The 19,492-nt window shown below is 48.9% G+C and overlaps 1 protein-coding gene across 8 annotated transcripts in view; it reads right to left on the bottom strand.

The window, feature by feature from the left end:
* Positions 1-19,292, bottom strand: part of PTPRU (protein tyrosine phosphatase receptor type U) — a 368,985-nt gene extending 349,693 nt beyond the window's left edge. For 4 of the 8 annotated variants that reach the window (XM_077932039.1, XM_077932040.1, XM_077932041.1 and 1 more), the window contains exon 1: positions 18,899-19,292. In XM_077932039.1, coding sequence (XP_077788165.1) covers positions 18,899-18,971 — 73 coding nt within the window. In that variant the 5' untranslated portion in view covers positions 18,972-19,292. The remainder of the gene's footprint in view (positions 1-18,898) is intronic. The other 4 variants (XM_077932043.1, XM_077932044.1, XM_077932045.1 and 1 more) reach the window with 2 other exon arrangements.
* Between the last annotated feature and the right edge of the window lie 200 nt (positions 19,293-19,492).

Genomic DNA, 19,492 nt, shown 5'->3' with positions numbered 1-19,492 from the left:
TTTTGTATGTCATTTTCACTCACATGTGCATTAATGTACCCGCTTTACCCTAGCATGTGTATTTCTGCATATGTTACTTGGTTGCAGAAGTGCAATGCAAAATTCAGGGTGGCACGAATTTTGAAAGTTGGCTCTTCCGATGGCCATTTTGGTTGTGAATTAGGCAGGTTCGCCTTAAAAAGCAGATAGATAGACAGACAGACAGACAGACAGACAGACAGACAGACATCTCCTATCCCTGCTCTGGACCACCCCCAAAACTCAACCTCTCCCCTCGTCCCAAGTCCTTTGCAAACAGGGACCTCCCTTACATATCAGGGCCTGCCCTTTGCTCATTCAATTTGTCATGCTAGCTTTTCAGTGCTTGGGGGCTCAGCCCGCAGGGAGGGAATTACAGTTTGCAACTGAACTCTCTCCCACTGGCCCAGGAGGCAGTCAAGGGGAAAACACGACATGATCCCCAATCAATGGGCATTAGTGATGCTTTAGTGACCTGGAAAGCAGCAGAGGTGGTGGCCTCTGCAATGCAATCGCTCCCAAGGGAACCGGCACTCCCTGGCCTTGCCTGAAATCACCCCCAAGGCTGCCATTGCCCCAAGGGCCAAATCTTTCCAGAGGAGTAGGGGAGAAAGAAGGGAATGGGGCATGGGATTTTTCCCCTCAAAGATGACTGTTTTCCTCACATTTCTCCTTCCTTCGCTTATTCTGTCTTCAGAAGCTTGGGTGGGGTTGGCAGGCTCAAGGGTTCAGCACCAAGACTTGGGTTATGGTGTCCCCCATTCTCAGGGCTTCAGCGCACCTCAAGGGTAAATATCTCAGGGCAAGTCTCAAATGACCACCTTTGAACCTTGGTTCCAGGCGTTTTCCAGAGGTTTTATTTTAAAAGCACTGCTTTGAAGAAGAAAATATTCCTCGTTGTGAAAGAGAAAATACTCCTTCATTCTGAAAGAGAAAATATTGCTTGAGAGGGAGTTTCCCCAACATTTTCTCGTAAGAAGAGCCTGTTGGATCAGGCCAACGGCCCATATAATCCTGCATCCTGTTCTTGAAGTTGCCAGCCAGCAGAAGGAGCCCATCTCATTTCGTCGCCTGAGGCAAGACAGGAAGGTGCCACTTCCTCTTCCATTGCAGCCCCACCTGCCTGCCTACCAAAGCCTCACTTACTGGGGTCTCCCAGCAGCAGCTTCCGGTGAGATCTCATGGAACTCTCATGAGATTTTACTGGAAGCTGCTGCAGCCGCTTCTCCTTGCTTCTCTGGCAGCAGCAGAAGGGACAGGCAGGGCACCCACAGAGGAGCTGCCTCACAGGAACCCACCACCAGAGGCAGCTGCCTCAACCCACCTTATGGGTAGGCTGGCCCTGCCAATCAGATGCCTGTGGGGAAACCTGAAAGCAAGATTCAAGCAGCAGAGCGCTCTTGCCTCCTGTGGTCTCCAGCAACAGGCATTCAGAAGCATTACTGCCTGTGGAGGCAGAGCAGAGCCATGTTCCATTTTGCATTTGTTAAAGAAAGTAAAGAAAACTGAACATTTAAGGGGGCCTTCAAGAAGTCAGTTGCTGATCCCCTCCCCTGCCCCCGCAGTCTCACAGGGCATTCAAGTACAGTGGTACCTCGGGTAAAGAACTTAATTCGTTCTGGAGGTCTGTTCTTAACCTGAAACTTTTCTTAACCTGAGGTACCACTTTAGCTAATGGCGCCCCCCGCGCGATTTCTGTTCTCATCCTGAGGTAAAGTTCTTAACCTGAGGCACTATTTCTGGGTTAGTGGAGTCTGTAACCTGAAGCGTCTGTAACCCGAGGTGCCACTGTACAATTTTCTTTTAAAAAAGAAAATCAGAGAAGGTAGTTTGTAATGCTGAAACATTGTGTCCCAGACAGGTTTATTTTCCTGAGCAATGAGCAAGTCCCCTCTCATGGCAGCACACCCTTCTTCTTCTTCTTCTTCTTCTTGTCTCCCCCCTTAAAAAAAACCAACCCTCTCCCATCCCTCACACTCCATTGCCCTGATGAAGATGCACAGAGCAACAGTTGGGGAAGACGCATCTGGCAGACGGAAGCCAAGCCGATTCGTTCCAATCCCTGACCCCAATCCCAAGCAGGCGTTCAAAGAGAGAACGTGCCTGCTCAGTATTCCAGACAATAGCGCTCTCAGCAGGAGAGAGGCAGAGCTAATGTGGAGGCCAGGGAAGAGGATGAATTAACCATGGCTCTCCAGAATACATTACCACAAACAGGCTGGAACTTTGAGAAAGGACGGTGGCTCAAGCTAGCGCATTTCCCCCTCCCCACAACACACACCCCGTGGCATCTTTTGCTCTCAGCCGGTTGCAGCCCAGCTTTGATCTTCCAACCTACGTTTACACATCACTTATTGATCAATGGCTGCCAAACGGGGAAGGGCTGTAGCTCAGCGTGGAACAGAACCTCCTTTGCGTGGAGAAGGTCCCCGGTCCTATCCTCAACTTCTCCAGGTAAAGCAGGAAATTTCCCCTATCCAAAGCCCTAAAATCATAACACTGTACAGTTGGAAGAGAACCCAAGTGTCCTCTAGTCCAATCCCCTGCCCCCACAATGCAGAAATCAATAAGCCTTGACAGGCCATCCAACCTCTGTTTACAAACCTCCAAGGAAGGAGAGTCTACCACCTTCTGGGGGGGGGGGTCTGTTCAACTGTCAAACAGCTCTTACCCACAGAAAGTTCTTTCTAATGTTTCAATGGGACTCCCCTTTCCTGTGATTTGAATCCATTAGTTTGGGTCCTACCCTCTAGAACAGCAGAAAACAAGCTTGCTCCATCTTCCCTTCAGATTATTTGAAGATGGAGAACTGGTGCCACTCAGTGTACTAACACTAGGGATGTCACTGACTCCAGCTCCCATCAGCCCCAGCCATCACAGCCAGTGATCAAGGGTGATGGGAGTTGGAGTCCAGCAGCAGATGGAAGACCACAAGTTCCTCATCCCTGCACCAAGCTATCCCTCTCTGGGGCATAGCTGGAGAAGGACCAAGGAACCTTTTCCAGCTCAAGGGGCACACTGCCTTCCGAGCAACCTTCCAGCGGCCACATGCTGGTGGTGGGTGGAGCAATGCATGCACATGTTATCTTTGTACAGTAGTCTAGCTTCTACACACACTGCTCTCTAGCCAGAGAAGCAAAAAGCTTCAGGGGACACTTTTCAGCCAAGCAAAGGCATCAAGGAGGGTGTAAAGCAGGGCAAGTGGGAGTTGGCCCATGGAGAGTCCCAAGTGCCTAATTCGCACTCAGGACTGAGGTCTTCAGGAACTGGTCTAGAGCTTCACTCTAACAGCAGCAGTGTTCCTGTTCTGTAAAGATATGGGGCTTAGAAAAGAGAAAGTAAGTTGCAGTCATTTCAAGACCCCCACCATGGCTGTGGGGTCCCAGGCTGGTGCCCCGTAGCTCACTGCTTGCTGCTTCCCTGCCATGGATGCCCAGAAAAGGTAATGTTTGCACAGGGCAGAGCTGGCCACGGATTCTCGATCTGTTCAGCCCTTGCAACATACTGTGGAATGGAAGCAGTTTTGCCCTACATGGATCTTATCGCTCTCTGGGTAAAAAGGTTCTCCCCTCAGGTGGGAAACAGCTCTGGCTTATTCCAGGAGGTAACAAATATTATTCAAGGAGCACAATAATCAGAAGAAGCAGGAGAGGAGGATCCATTTGCAAATAAAATGACACAGGGGAAAAATATTCCCTTAAATGCTCCAACTTAATGCAGGTAAACCAGACAGTTTGGTTGAGAGGTTTCTGACTTGATGCACCAAACAAGGCATTTTCCACCAAGGTTGGCAGCTTGCAATCCTGACATGGGCCACTAAAACCTGAAAGAATTCACACAAAGTGATTAGAGTGTTGAACTAGGACCTAGAAGACCAGGGTCCAGATCCCCATTGGTGAACACAGCTCACTGGGAGGTCCCAGTCACGGCCTCATTGCCTAACCTACCTCAAAAGGGCTGTTATGGGGATGGAAGATGAAATAGCTGTGTACGTCCCCCTTGAGCTATTTCAGGAAGGATGGGATACACCTGCCTCGTGCTGCTGCCTTGGCCACCCTCCGAACAACGGCAAGGATGCAAATCCTTTTCATCCTCCTATTTTTATGAGCCCATTATAAACAGACTATCGTGGATTATAGACGTGATTATCAGAGTTTAGTAACCTGGAAAAATGTAAATATACATTCAAAGAAATGATCTCCAAGTCACTAACTCAGGAAAACGTTGAGGCGGGGAGAGGCACGCACACCGAGGGGAGGAATGTCAACCGCAGCTCCATCCTCAGGGCTGCTCATGAATATTTTTCAGTCATGCTTGGATCTAGATCCAGTGGAGAGCCCCTCTTCCCTCCGGCTACCATGGCGGAAGCTGTCAAAGGGAGAGAAATAAGCAGTCCCTCAGACTTCCGGTTTGCTGCGGAGGTAATGGTGGCAAGCTCCATGTCGTCTGCTTAAAGGACGGCATGGTTCTGGCGGCTAGAGCCTTGGGGGTGAGCGCCAGGGCTAGGCGCCCCCCCAAAAAAAAACTCCCCATGGAGGAGGCTGGCCTGAATCCTTGGTTGGGTGGGTGTTGTTGGCCTCTGCTGAGCTGCACTTCCCTCTCTTTGGAGCACAGAAGAGGTCAAGTAAAACAGCTGGCCTTGTCTGGTTTCTTTGGCTGGAAGGCGAGATACATGCCCTTGACAGACCATCTTCATTCCTTGAATGTTTCTTGAATGTCATTCATTCCTTTATGTTCAAAGCAGTAGCTTGGGATTTTGGTTTTTTGAATCTAGGATTAATGAAGCCAACTTGGAGCTGTTGTGATTGCCCATGCTAGTTTATTCTCAAAGACTCTGCAGCATGCAGAACTACTCCTGCTCCTGGAACTGCTCAGGCTGCTGTGTACCCTTGTTGAGTCAGTCAGTGTAAGCACTGGAGCCGGGGTCCTCAATGTGACCACCATGAGGTCCTCATATGGGGAAGGACCATAGCTCAGTGGCAGAGCATCTGCCTTGCAAACAGAAGGTCCCAGGTTCAATCCCAATCATCTCCAGGTGGGGCTGGGAGAGACTCCTGCTTGAAATCAGTTGCTGGTCAGTGTAGACAATACTGAGCTACATTAGGAATACGTCCAGAATTTCCTGGACATAGCTGAGATTAAGCCATCGGAAACAGTATTCGGGCAGAAACCACCTAAATGTCCTAAATGTTCAACCTCTTTTGTGTCCGGAATTTCACTTTTTGAAATGTGGCAACCCTAAACATCGACCAATGGTCTGACCTGGTATGAGGCAACTTCTTATGTCCTTCCTATATGAAGGACTTTGGAGCCCTAAGTAGAACAGCTGATGGGCAGGAAGGGAATGGAATTGTAGTCATTTGTGGGTCTAACTCAATGTGCACACATTCATGTTTAAAGTCCTTAAATTATGTAGGCCTCAAATGTCTAAAAGACTGTCTCACTCCCTACAGACCCTCCCAGGTACAAATAGAAGCAGGCAGGGCTCTTGTGGCCCTCAGCCCTCAGAGGTGGTGAGGAGAGGTTGGCCCAGGACAGAGCCTTCTCGGTAGTGGCCCCTCAGTTATGGAACTCCCTCCCCACTATACACAATGTCAAGTAGGGCAAGTAGGCATAGCTAGACTGAAAAGGCCTGGCAGGCCAAATGGGGAGGCTGCTTAGGCATACCTATGCACTTAAAAGATTTGGGTGCCCCCCTATGTATCTAATTCAAAATATAAACAATAATAGGCCGTAATTTTTTTAATTTTTTTTGAAATGAAACAAAACCTACTGTATGATGGAAAATAATGTTTCATTTTGTGTACTGTAATTCAACTTGATTTATATGGGGGGGGAATTCTCCTACTTTCTCTAATTAAAAAGTCTTTTATCAGATCCTCGAAACTAATATTATGTAACACGTCTGCTTCTATACTTAGAGATGAGGCATCCAGCCTGCCTTGTTGCATAGTTGTTCTACTGGGATTTTTAAATATACTTCAACTGAGAAAATGAATGCTCAGCTGAGCAATTTGGGACCATTAATGTTAAAAACCTGGCAACGGAAATTCCTGTGGTGGCCCCTTTCCCTTGATGCCCTAAGCATGTGCTGATGTTGCTTAATGGCTAAGCCAGCCTAGTTCCCACGGGTGGTTTATATACAAAAATAAAATAAAATAAGCAGTAAGAGATCAACAAGTAAAATTAAGAGACCCACATAAAGCCAATGAACCTGACTGCAAGCACCATTCCTCATCCCATAATTATCCAACCAACCCTCCAGCTGCCATATTACAACTTTCTGGTGGGAAGTGTCCAACTTTTAACTCTGTTGCATTGGTCATCTCTGTCTCCCTTACTAACTCTCTCCCTCCCTCCTTTCTAGTTGAATATCAGGTTGTCTGTTGCTGGAAGGCCTGGCTGTTTCATTTTACAGCAATCCATCATTCCCCAGCAGCACACTTTGGTATTATGGGTTATTTATTTATTTAGATTGCTACCAGGTCCCCATTCATAAATTTTAACAGGTCACGGTTAGCCTGCTGTTGAAACCAATTAAAGCTACAAGTTGCAGCAAGTGCATAAAGGTGGGCTGAGATCAGGGGCAGAAGCTGCTTTGCCCTAAAAGCAAAATAAGCTCCTATACTGAGTCAGACCCACTGGTCCATCAAGCTCAGTACTGTCTGCACAGACTTGCAGCAGCTCTCCAGGATTTCAAGCAAGGGACGTTCCCAGACCTACCCAGGGATGCCAGAGACTTCTGCATGCAAAGCAGATGCTCTCCCACTGAATTACGGTCAGTCCCTAAGCTTTCCTAACACCAGGTGAGTTTGGGGATGGAATGGAGATAGGAAACCAAGCAAAGTTTATCACTGCACTGCTCTAGCCTAACTGCTTGTGAGCAGTGTCAGATACTCATATAAGCTAGGTGCCAAATGGCTCCTTAAACCAGGCTTGCAGTCGCCAAAAGCGGAAGGTCTAGTTGACATTTTGGGGCCAGGAGGCTCTGAAGACGCATTTTCCAATGCGACTTTGTGGGTCCTGAAATTCATTCTGATTGTGCAGATAAACTTCAACAGATAGAATTCTGCAGGATGTGTTGTTAGTGTTTGAAAACAGTCAAGATCCAAGGATGCACCTCCAGATGATGGTGATGTCAGGCGCCATCCTGGTGCCCGGGCATCTTCACTTGGCCACAGGTGCCGATAGCCAGGTGCTAAATTTCAAAAACTGCTTGTGAGCTTCCAAAGGTGCCTGGCTAGCTGGAGACAATTTGCTGGATTGGATGTGCCCCAGATCCAGCAAAGCATTTTTCTATCCTGTTCTTGATGTGATGATGTGGGTGTTACATAGGCTGGATCTATATTGACTGTAAGGTAAAGGTAAAGGGACCCCTGATCATTAGGTCCAGTCATGGCTGACTCTGGGGTTGCGGCACTCATCTCGCTTTATTGGCCGAGGGAGCTGGTGTATAGCTTCCAGGTCATGTGGCCAGCATGACTAAGCCGCTTCTGGAGAACCAGAGCAGTGCACGGAAACGCCGTTTACCTTCCCACCAGAGTGGTACCTATTTATCTACTTGCACTTTGACGTGCTTTCAAACTGCTAGGTTGGCAGGAGCAGGGACCGAGCAATGGGAGCTCACCCCGTCGTGGGGATTCGAACCGCCGACCTTCTAATCGGCAAGTCCTAGGCTCTGTGGTTTAACCCAGAGCGCCACCCGCGTCCCTCTACTGACTGTAGAAACACTAAAAAGAAAAACCTGTTATATAGCTCTCAATGCAATTTTACATTGATGATTTTATACTGCTCTAAGCGCCCTCTGGTGTCACATGTTTATAATGTATTTATAACGTTTTAACTGACCTGTATAGATTAGTCCACAGTGGAGACACCTCTATTAGGCTGAGTGGGACACTGCCCCACTAACCAACCAACATCTGCCTGCATGCCTGCCTGCCTTCCGACTTACAGCCAGTCCAGAGGGGTGGGACAGCCTATCTGCTTCCTTCTCCTTAGTCCCATTGTTGCCTTTGTAGAATGTAGTAGGGAGGAGGACAAAACTAGCTGGCTGCCCCTACTGCTGCGCTCTCTGTCTTTGCCTCACCTGTCCCAATGGGCAATAGCCACCACTGATGTTACAAGCAGGTCCTTACATCCAGTGCTTTTTTCTATAAAAACAGTTTAGGGGTACTCTCATTTTCCTACTCATATTGAAATACTGCCCCTCAATGAGGCCAAACTTAGATTCACAATATGTTTTGGGTTATGCGTACCTCTGCATCCCCCTCTGCACTGCTTACATCCATCTGCAAAACACTGAAGCCTATGGATTCAATAATAATTTGAAGAGGGTCTCCTATGGAGGATTTCCCATTGAAGGGCAAGTTCCGGACTGGTCCAGGGGCTCCTCTGCAGAAGCATCCTCTTCTGTCTCGAAGGGCTTCAGGAGGCAGGAGTGGCTGGCAGCCCAGCAATCGGCGCAGGTCAGATTGGAACGGCCACAATGCCTGCAACACACCATTGCCCTGGAGCACTGTGGGAAATTCAAAAGGCAGTTGCCAGCCAGCTGACACAGTTAATCCAGGACAGGCCTCAGCAGAGCAGGATACCAAGTGCTGGTGCCCATCCAGATTCCTGGATCCTAAAAAGAGGAAGGTGAGTGGAAAACTCGCCCACAACAACCCGGCGGCGGCTGCTTATTCTGCTGGAATTTATTCACTCTCTGGAAGACTCCGGCGGGTCATTTTGAGGAGCAGAAGGGAGCGAAAACAACTTCAGGCTGTTAGGCTTGGCAGAGGAGTAGAGAGTTGATCAGGACGCTCCCTTCTCCACACCGACCCCCTGCGGACTTCATTTGCATCCCCCCGGGTACGAAAACAAGACTTCTGCATTCCCTGCTCACTTGACTAAGTGCATTTTAAAAGCAACAGACCAGAAGTAGAAGAAAGGCGAAGAAGCCGTTATTCTGTTCACAGAGACGATCATAATTAATACATGAATGAAATCTCAGCAGGCTTCCTAATTACAGCACCCACCATTCTGGCTACATCTGGAAAGGTGGCTGACCCGATTAATATTCAAGCTGCTGCCAGGGCTCCAAAGCCCACTCAGGATGCCTTAGGATGCTTGAGGACACCCTGTCACTTAACCCTCCCTCCCTCCATCCCATAGCTTTCTCCTTCCATTCCATCTCTCCAGCGAGGTTGCTTGGCTCTTTGCATGAGGCTCTCTGTCTCAGAATCCCTTCCTAGCGGAGGGGGTTGCAGATTCTCTCTCCTCACCCACATTGTTTAAGGAACAAAGAAGAAGCCTCCTTGTGTTCTCCAGTGATGGTCCAATTAGGACCAAAGGATCAAGGGAAGTTCATTCAAACAGGAACAACAGGGCGTTCCATCACGAGGGGTGCAACAGTTGGGAGACAACCTTGGAAGCGCAGCCAAGAGGGAGTAAGGGCCACCTGCTGATCGTAAGGTTTAGTTGAATGTCGTTCACATAAAAATGCCCTGTTGTCTTTTAAATACATGGTTTTTTATATATTAAAAAAATGCATCTGCAGAGAGCTTTGCAATCTGCACCTTGTTGGTTCCTCACAACAACCCTGCCATGTAGGGCTTTGCTATTCCTTTTTTTACACAGAAGTGTGAAACTAATACAGTGGTACCTCGGGATGCGAACGGGATCCGTTCTGGAGCCCCATTCGTATCCTGAACAGAACGTAAGACACGACTGTGTGTCTGCGGGTCATGTTTCGCCACTTCCGCGTATGCGCGTGATGTCATTTTGACCGCCTGCGCATGCGCGAGTGGTGAAACCTGGAAGTAACGCGCTCTGTTATTTCCAGGTCGTCACGGAGTGCAACACAAAAATACTTATCCTGAAGCATATTTATCCACAGGTATGACTGTAATTAAAATGGCTGTGTAGATGTCAAACACTGAAAGCACACATGCAAAGAATTCTGGGAACTGTAGTTTACTCCCTCACAGACCTACAGTTCCCAGCGCCCTTAACAACTTACAGTTGCGAGGATTTCTTTGGGGGTGGGGGTATATGCAGCCCTACTCCAGGCCAAAAGCAAGACAGTTTTTTGTGCAAACATGAGGGATTAAGCAGGCATATTATGGTACATGCTTGCTTTGCAACCAAAAACTGAATCAATTCTACAGAAATTACATCCATGCCAGCTGTTCCGATTTTCTGGACACTGCTCTGTGGTACGTGAAAACCCTGTATCACCCCTGTTTTAGAGCAGACTACTGTTACAAGCAAATCCCTTATTTCATCTGTGAAAAGTTGAGGGGTAACAGTTTAGGCCCCATAAATTCTGAGCAATATAGTAAAGGTAAAGGTAAAGGGACCCCTGACCATTAGGTCCAGTCGTGGCCGACTCCGGGGTTGCAGCGCTCATCTCGCTTTATTGGCTGAAGGAGCCGGCATACAGCTTCTGGGTCATGTGGCCAGCATGACTAAGCCGCTTCTGGCGAACCAGAGCAGCGCACGGAAACACCGTTTACCTTCCCACCGGGTGGGAAGGTATCTACTTGCACTTTGAGGTGCTTTCGAACTGCTAGGTTGGCAGGAGCAGGGACCGAGCAACGGGAGCTCACCCCGTCATGGGGATTTGAACCACCGACCTTCTGATCAGCAAGTCCTAGGCTCTGTGGTTTAACCCACAGCGCCACCACGTCCCTTCAGAGCAATATAGTAAATCGAGTCTATTTTTAAAACATGCATTCTTGTTTCCAAACCCTCAGCAGACACAAATGACATTGTGAAGTGCATGAGGACTAGGAGCATTTTATTAACAGGCAACACAAAGCAACTCAAAAACACACACTCCCTTCTTCTCTTAACACTGTATTCAGGGATTTCCGTCTGAACCAGCAACAAATAACATAGTCAGCTGCTACTGTCACAACACTGATACAGTGGCTTTTGCAGGAAGGGAGTGGGGACCTCTCCCAGCCCTGCTCAAAGATGCTGGGGATTGAATCTGGGACATTTTGCATGCAAGGCCATTTCCCATTGGAAATGGAGCTACAGCCATTTCCCATTGGGGGTGGGTATCTTGGAGTCCCCGCATGGAAATGTAGAGGCGGCTGCCAGATCCTGGACGACAACTTGGCAAAGAATAATTACAGCAAACCTCATCGCCTCCAACAGACATTTCCTCCGAATCCTGAATCCAGTCCAAAGTCAACCCCCCACCCACCCACTGAATTTGTAACTCGCATCCAAGTAACATTAGCCAGAGAAGACCTGGCCAACGCCCCCCCCCCCATCCAGCAGGAACCCGAGGAACGTCACTGCAGAAATATGGGATTGTTTATTCTAGTGCATCCATCATATCCGGGAGCATTTAGAACTTGGCTGGCTTTCCACACTGCCCCCTCCTTGTAGGCAAGGAACACATCACAGAACAGTATTTCATTTTCTGTTTGTGTTGCAGAGGCGACACCACACAGTTACTCGGAGCTACAATGGCACACATGCGCCCTGAGTACAGCGCACATTTGTTGCGCTGCCACGGTAATGTTGCCGCGTGCGATGGCAGGAGTTTCTTACACACATAACACATTGCTGAGGACTGCAGGTAGCAAAACATTGGGAGCTGCCTTACCCCATGTCAGACTATTGCTCCATCTAGCTCAGTACGAATAAGGTAGATAGCTAAAGTTTTGCTCCCTCTCTCATAATGCTACAACTTGTGAATGTTGGAAGGTTTGGGACAGATAAGACAAAGTGCTTCTTTACACAGCACGTAGTTAAACTGTGGAACTCACTGTGGCGATCACACAGAGTCTCCAGACGTTTCACCATCTATTGATCCCTGTGCCACCACTTTATTTCTCGCTGCCACCACCCAGGCCCTACCTGGGACAATACTGAGTCCAGTCAGGGTTAAATTGAAACATAAACTTCTGTTTATTTATTGCAGTTTAACAAGCATGTGGTTTCATAAACGGTATCGGTCAATTACATTCATGGGGTGTCTATCCAGACGTATAACTTCCGCTACCTGCTCTCACTCGCTAAACCACCTCTCAGATATTTACTTGTCTTCCTAGCCCCTAACTGTTCCTGACTCAGCTTATTTCACTACACTAACTCAACCTAACCACAAACTCTATCCCAACTCACTCCCACTCCAACCACCCAACTTCCAAAGAACTCCTCATTGAACTCCCCCCTTTGCCCCTCCCAGAGCTGGTTTTATAGTCCTACTGACTCCACCTCCCTGGGTCCTGACTGGGCAACCTGTTTAACTATTTCACCTCCAGCACTCTCTCATATGTTAACGTCACACTCACCCCCACAGGAGGCAATCAGTGCCAGATTAAACCCTGTGGAGGCCCCTAGGCAGTCGAAATCTGAGGGGGGGGCCACTCTAGTGGGATAACATTGAACTAAGAAAGCTTGATTGCAATTTTCTTTCAAGATCAAATCAATGTTATTTTGATCTGTTGTCGCAGGGCCCCTAAGTGGCATGGGGCCCCTAGGCTGGTGCCTATTCTGCCTATTTGGTAATCTGGCACCGGAGGCAGTGATTGCCACTGACTTAGAGGAATGGACCAATTCCTGGAGGAGAGGGCTACTGAAGGCAGCTGGCCATGATAGCTATGCTCTGCCTCCACAGCGCTAGAGGGGGAGCAATGCTTCTGAATACCATAGTTCTAGTTACAGGTAGGTAGCCGTGTTGGGCTGCCGTAGTTGAAACAAAACAAAAAAAATCCTTCCAGTAGCACCTTAGAGACCAACTAAGTTTGTTATTGGTATGAGCTTTCGTGTGCTCTAAGGTGCTACTGGAAGGATTTTTTAAATTTTGTTCTGAATACCAGTTGCTGGAAACCACAGGAGGGGACAGCGCTTTTGCATCTTGTCGGCTACCATGCGAACAGGATGCTGGACTAGATGAGCCATTGGCCTGATCCAGCAGGCTCCTCTTGTGGTCTTTTTGTTTACTCTGACCAGAAGTCCCACTCCAGGGTTTCAGGCAGCAGCCATTCCCAGCCCTATCTGAAGATGTTGGAGATGGAATCTGAGACCTTCCGCATGCAGCACCGATGTTCTCCCTCTGAGCGCTGTTAGTCTGATATTCACCATTTTCCTGGCTTTTATTTTAACTTGTACACTACCCTTACCTTAACTATTTTATTTTATTTTGCTTTGTTTATTTTATTTTACAATTCACCCTGGGACCATTTGGCAAGGGGTACATCAGGTCGCATTCAGAAGCCATTATGCTTTACTGCATGAAATCTGCTGCAGAGGCTCTCCCAGCTATCTAGAGCTGATCTGGAAGGGTGCAAAGGCACACAGTCAGGAGGAATTTCTGTTGCACAAGTATGGGAGACATGGTACTCATTCAATGCTTTTATTCCCATAATAGAAGTGGGCGAGGGGAGGCATCCCAAAGGATGGCCACTTCCATACAGAATTTGCTTATGCTCTTCCTTTGTGGTTGTTCACCCTTTGAGCCAAAAGCTTCCTCCATTTTTCCCATGGAATTCATTTTTACCTTCGCCACTACCCAGTGGCTGGGAATCTGCAGGCGCCTGTGAAAGTACCATCCTTTTGGTAGACCTAACTGTGACCTCTTAGTCCCCATACCTCACGGTGATGTGCAGAACAATCCTATACAGGTTTATTTGGGGGGAGGAGATGAGGGTTGCCAGGTCTGCAGCATCCCAGCCACTGAGACTTCAGGGTCCGAACCTGAGCCACTGGGGCGACCCCTGGTGATGCCATGAGGATAGGCCATGGTCATTCTCCCTTTATGCTCCCTCCCATCACTGAGCCCTGGAGACAGAAGTTAATTGGGAGAGGGGAGGAGGGACTGGAGGGAGGAAGGCAGGCAGGCAGGCAGACACAAACATGGGCCTATGCAATAATTTGTAGCTGGCTCCTGCCAGACTGAAGCTTGCAAGCTGCACACACAGCCATAGAATTGGAAGGGACCCCGAGGGTATTCTAGTCTTCTTAATAATAAAAATTAAAGGCTCTCTCATCCACCTGGAGATTCAGTCCCTCTCCCTGTGACCTGGAGTGAGCCAGGCACACCTGGAGACTTCAAATCAGCCCTGGGGATCTGGCTGGCAGCCCCAGGGAAGATCAAGTGAGTCCAACGGCACTGGCTAAGAGGTGTTTGCAGCCTAAATATGTGCAGCTGAAATAAACGCATGTTCTACCACTGCCTATACAGTGGGCAGCCTCTCCAGACCGATCCAAAGGTCAGCACCTAAATGTTGTCTGCAGAGTGTGACTGGAAATCGATCTGCATATGCACGGCTTGTTGGCTCTACACGGTACGTCACGTCAACAAGCAGAAGGCACAACCGGTGGACCTAGCCCCTCTTCGACTACCAGGACTTGACAACAAATCATTCCCTCTGTTTTCAATGTTCAGGCTGGGAGCCCCATTGCTGATGGGGCCAAAACAGCACCAGCCATCCACAAGCGAAGTGTCAGGCCATCCCGAGGCTAGAAGTTATGAGAGAAATATTTGAGGAAAACGGCCTAGGAGGGTTTCATAATCCAAAACATCTGGAGGGGACCAAATTGGGGGAGGCAGATTTAATATATATATATATGAACAGCCTCCAAAAAAGGACAAACTCCCCTTGCCTGTGATGTTCAGGGCTTGATGGAACAAGCTTTTAATCAGTAACAAGTTTGCAGAATCTGCTAATGAGTATGGGTGGCTTACTTCATGCAACTTATCTAAATCGCACAAGAGAAGTACTGTTGCCATATAACCACATCTGTTTCAGCCAGGCAGCCTGCAGGGCATTCAAAGCAACAGTACTGGTAAAGTTTCTGCTGGTGTGAGTGGCAGGTGGGGGGGGAGACTCGCTGCCAATTTGTATCACCTGGAGTATCAGGCATTTCCAATCATCAAGGCTCATGCAAGAGGAATGTGGCTCCCCATTCTGACCTGAGGAGGAAGGCCTGTAGCTCAGGGGTCAGCATCAGATTTGCATGCAGAAGGTCCCGGGTTCAATCCCTGACATCTCTAGGTCGGGCTGGGAGAGAACCCATGGCCTGCCTGAAGCCCTGGAGAGCTGCTGCCAGTCAGTGCAGACAGTACTGAGTTAGATGGGCCAATTGTCTGTGGAAGGCAGCTTTCGATACTCCTACCATTACCGGTGTAATGAATGCTTGGGTTTATGCAGGGAGAAGCTTTCCTCTGTTCAAGAAAGGACATTGCAGTTGAAGAAAAAAATCACCACTGAGAAAACCCTATCACAGCCCTCCACTGAAAAGAAAGATGCATATTCCCTATTCATAGACACACACACATGCAAGGAAATGACAGATAAAAATATGCTTATACTATACAATGCAGGGACATAGCAGGTGGCTGCTTTGTGTCAAGTCAGACCATTGGGTCCATCTACCCTGGTACTGTCTACACTGATTGGCAGCAGCTCTCTGGGGTTACAGACAGGGAGTCTCCACCAGCCCTACCTGAAGATGCTGGAGACGGAACCTGGGACCTTATAAGTGGCTCCACCACTGAGTTATGGCCCTTTAACTACTTAGTTTAAAGCCCCAACTCAAGAAGATCCATGCAAGTCCAGATGCTCAAGGACTGCAGAATATCAGCAGGAAATGAAAGTAGAATGCCGAGTTGCTCAAGAACTGGGAGACAGGGCTTTCAGCATGGAGCTCTGCGAAAACATTGCTTTCTCTTCCTCTCGGACAGCAGGAGGCATCCCCCGTGTCAAAGCATAGAAAGCATTAACAATATTCTTTTGGGCGGGTTATGACTCCCATCACATCTCTGACTACTGGCCATGCCAATGGGATTCCAAGAAATTGAAGGGAGGGGGCAGAAGACAGGTTCCCCGCCCTTGCTTTAGATACTGCTGGGGGGGGTCCCTATGCAAGGCCTGCCCCAGCCCCATAGCTGTGCCTTAACTCGGAGAGGCAAGTTCCCACTGCCCCCAAGAGAACTGATTTCAAACTTGCAGTGTCAACCATCCCACACACACTTTAGCAACTGTGCTAGAAGGAACACCGTGCTTATTATGTTATGTTGATGTAATTAGCGCTCTGCGAAGAGAAATCCACATGGCCAGGGCACTTGAAGTCCTTCCCCTCTAAGCGGTGGGTTGAGGGGCTAAGATCTGGAGGATCCTGAGGTCTTCCATGTACCAACTCCCACCTTGATGAGCAAAAAGCTTACTTCTCTTGTACCCCACATGCCGCGGCTGGGAAAAGGCTAGGCAATAATAATAAGGCATGTGTGCCCCCCACCCCCAAGAGCATTCCAGAGCCATTCATTCCATCTGGAGGAACTCTCCTCCCTGCTACTGCCGGTAATGAGAAGCAGAAAGGACCCGAGAGAAACCTCCACCCGGCGTCCCACCTTCTCAACATCCCTTGATGCCCGAAGGACCGATTGCACATTAAACCCATTGAAGACTTTTGCACGTAGCCTATCAACCCTTCAGTCATCTGTCACTAGAACCGGTGTTGGTTTCAAATCGCAGGGGCGGCTTTTTAAACTTTAAGAATGCTTGAAAGCAGACAAGGAGCACTGTGCATTTATGCAAGCAGTTGGGGGGGGGGAGCAGACCCAGCCAAACCAGATATGACTTAGGAAGCAAGTGTTTCCAGAACACAGCAAGCAGGGGGTTGTTGCTATGGGGGTGGGGGCAGGTTGCTCCCCCAGCGACACCCACGATCAGGTCAACTGACGTTTGTAGGTTTCCAGACACAGTTCACAAATGTACTAGATCGTCAAGCATAACAGAAACCTCAGTCGGTGAACCGTCGCCAAAAATTCCTGCAAAGTGGAATTAAAAAGAAACCACAACACTAGGCTTAGAATGTAGCACTTTGGGGAAAGGAAAAAGAACTCTCCACAACCTACAGCTCCTGGTCTCATAAAGGTTTCATTGCAAGCAATATATTTTCAAAGGCGGCATGCAAGTCAGGTGTTGAGATGGCAATATTGGGATGGGATTTTTTTATTTAAAAAGTAGAGGTGCCATTAAAAATATTAACTGTTTGACATTTTAAGAAAAATGCTTAGCGGTCTCTTTTGTTCCCTTCTGTAATGTGTTGGTTTAAAGGAGGGATGTGACTCCCGTTGGGGGGGGGGGGAGAGAGATTGTGGATGCTCACAGGTCAATAACACAGCAAGTCGTCTATGGAGAACACAGATCTATTCCTAGCAAATAAAGGCAAGTTTGAAGTGGTTGCTCACAGGTCAACAGCACAGGAAGTCATCTGTGCTGAATGCAGATCTATTTCTAGTCCATGCTAGGTAAGTCTGATGTGTCAAAGACTTTTCTCCACCTGTATTTTTTTTATTTAAAAAATGCCAAGGAAAATAAAAGCCAGCCTTTGCTTTCTCAACACAACACACATAGAGAGAGTCACACTTTCTACTGCCTTTTACAAGCTTTGCAGTACAAGCAGTGACTGGGGAAAGTCAAAAGTTGGCCCATTTGCTAGTGTTTTACTCTAAGGAAACGGTTCTCCCTTCCGGATATAAAGGCAAATCGAGCAAGCATATTATCCGGCCACCTTCCTCTCGCCCCTGGAACCTCTCTCCTTGCGAAGTACAGTCAGGACAACATGCAGGGTTAGGGGGGAGAGAAGTACCCCCAAAAGGCACAAGACCCTCGGGGTATGTTGGACACCCCAGGGGATCCCTTAAGGTGGCGATACTTTAAAGGGGTCCCGGTGCCACACAATCCCCTAAAGGGGGCATCCCAGGGCTTATTGCAAGGAGATGGGTAAATGTTTGGGCGCCCCTCTTGAACTGTGAGCCAAAGCAATATCTCCTGAAAACCCCTTTTCAGAGAGTTTCAACCATAAAGTACTTCATCATCTTCATCACCGGACAGGAGAAAGAGTGTGGTCTCTGGCTTGTATCCTCTTTTCAAATCATACACATACAAACATATGTATTCGGAAGCGAAATGAGGGAGACAGCTAACCGGTCTTTCCGCCTTATTTCCTCAGAAACACGTTTGCAAGCCTTCGGCAACACACAAGTATCAGGCTGCGATTCTACACACTCCTACGTGGGAGTAAGCCCCGCTGAATTCAATGGGGCTTACTTCCGAGTAGACGCACTTAGGGTTGCACGGTCAACCACCACCGCCGACGAGAAAGTGGACAAAAAAGGGGGAAAGGGACCGAGGAAACGCAGATTCAAGCCAAACCCCAAAGGTCTCCAAAATATATCATCTGGGATAGCTGAAAAGCGTCAGATCTCCCGCAGTTTAAAAAGAGTTGGGGGAGATGCCCGGGATATTTGAGGAGGGGGTTGAGATTGAGGGTTGCACTGAACTTCCCTTAGCCCCAGTGCCTTCTCTAGTCAGCCCAATCCGGAGCTCTCGGGGACCTTAAATCACTTTAGGCAGGACCGAAAGCGAGAGCAGGCAGGGAAAGGGGAGGAAGTTTTCCCGGTGGCTCGTTTTACAGCCTCTTCCCGAGCAGGAATTTAAACGCACACAACGCCCGCCCGCCTGCCCCAGCTCTCCAAAAACAACAGCAGCCCGCCACCCTCTTCCCTGGACCACGAACGCCGACGAGGAAATGCGCCACCAGGCAAACAGGTCCGTTTCAAACTCCGGTTTGCCGCCGCCTCCCAAGCGCTGAGAACCCGCCGGCTCGTTCCTTGCGAGACGCCTCCGAAGTTAGCGGGAGAAGGCAGGCAGGCAGGCAGGCAGGCAGGCAGGCAGGCAAAGCAGCGAGGGAGGAGAGCGAAAGCACAAGTTGAGCAACCCAAGTAATGCGCGCAAAGCTCCCGCGAAGCGCCTAGCCAAACTCTCCAAGAAAACAGGCTGCGAAACGCAGCGGCGGCCGGAGGGAGCGAGCGGGGCGGAGAAGGGGGCTGCGGGGAGGAAGGGTTCGAGGGTCTCGGGGTGCTGACCTGTAGGCGTCTCGGTCTCCAAAGAGCAGATCTGGAAGGTTAACATGAAGATCAAAGCCCGGGTGTTCTGCATGTTGTACGAGAGCAGAAAGCCACCCTCCAAAAAAGTTCTTTTTTTCCTCTCTCTTCCAAGCTTCTTTCTCACTCCCTTCTCTCTTTTCTTCCCCTGCTCCTCTTCCTCTCTTTAAATAATTTTAAAAAAAGAATTATTCTTCTGCCAAAGCTCAGCAGAAGCTTTTTCTCAGAGGCGCGCCGGAAAGTTGCCGAGAGAAGCCATTGATTCCCCCAGTTCCAGCTGAAATAGCAGGAGCCTGATTGGAACCGAAAACCTTCGTCCCCAAAAGAGAGAGAGAGAGAGAGAGAGAAGGGGGGGTGAGCAGCACCGAACTGACGTCAGGCTTCCAGGGAAGGGAAGAGAAGAAAAAAGTGCAGGGGGGAGAGAGAGAGAGGAGGAGAGAAACGACGGCTCTGAACGGGAGGCGAAGGCCAGGATTGGAAAGGCAGAGGATGCCGCCTGCTGGTCGAAGTGGGGAAGGGCAGGCAGAAGTGCAATCGAGGGGGGGGCGGGGGCGCAAAGCAGGAATGCAATTCGGA

The sequence above is a fragment of the Podarcis muralis genome, chromosome 7, assembly GCF_964188315.1.
Source record: "Podarcis muralis chromosome 7, rPodMur119.hap1.1, whole genome shotgun sequence".
In the NCBI taxonomy this organism is placed as follows: Eukaryota; Metazoa; Chordata; class Lepidosauria; order Squamata; family Lacertidae; genus Podarcis; species Podarcis muralis.
Note: the sequence above shows the minus strand (reverse complement) of the source record. Positions and strands in the feature narration are given on the sequence as shown.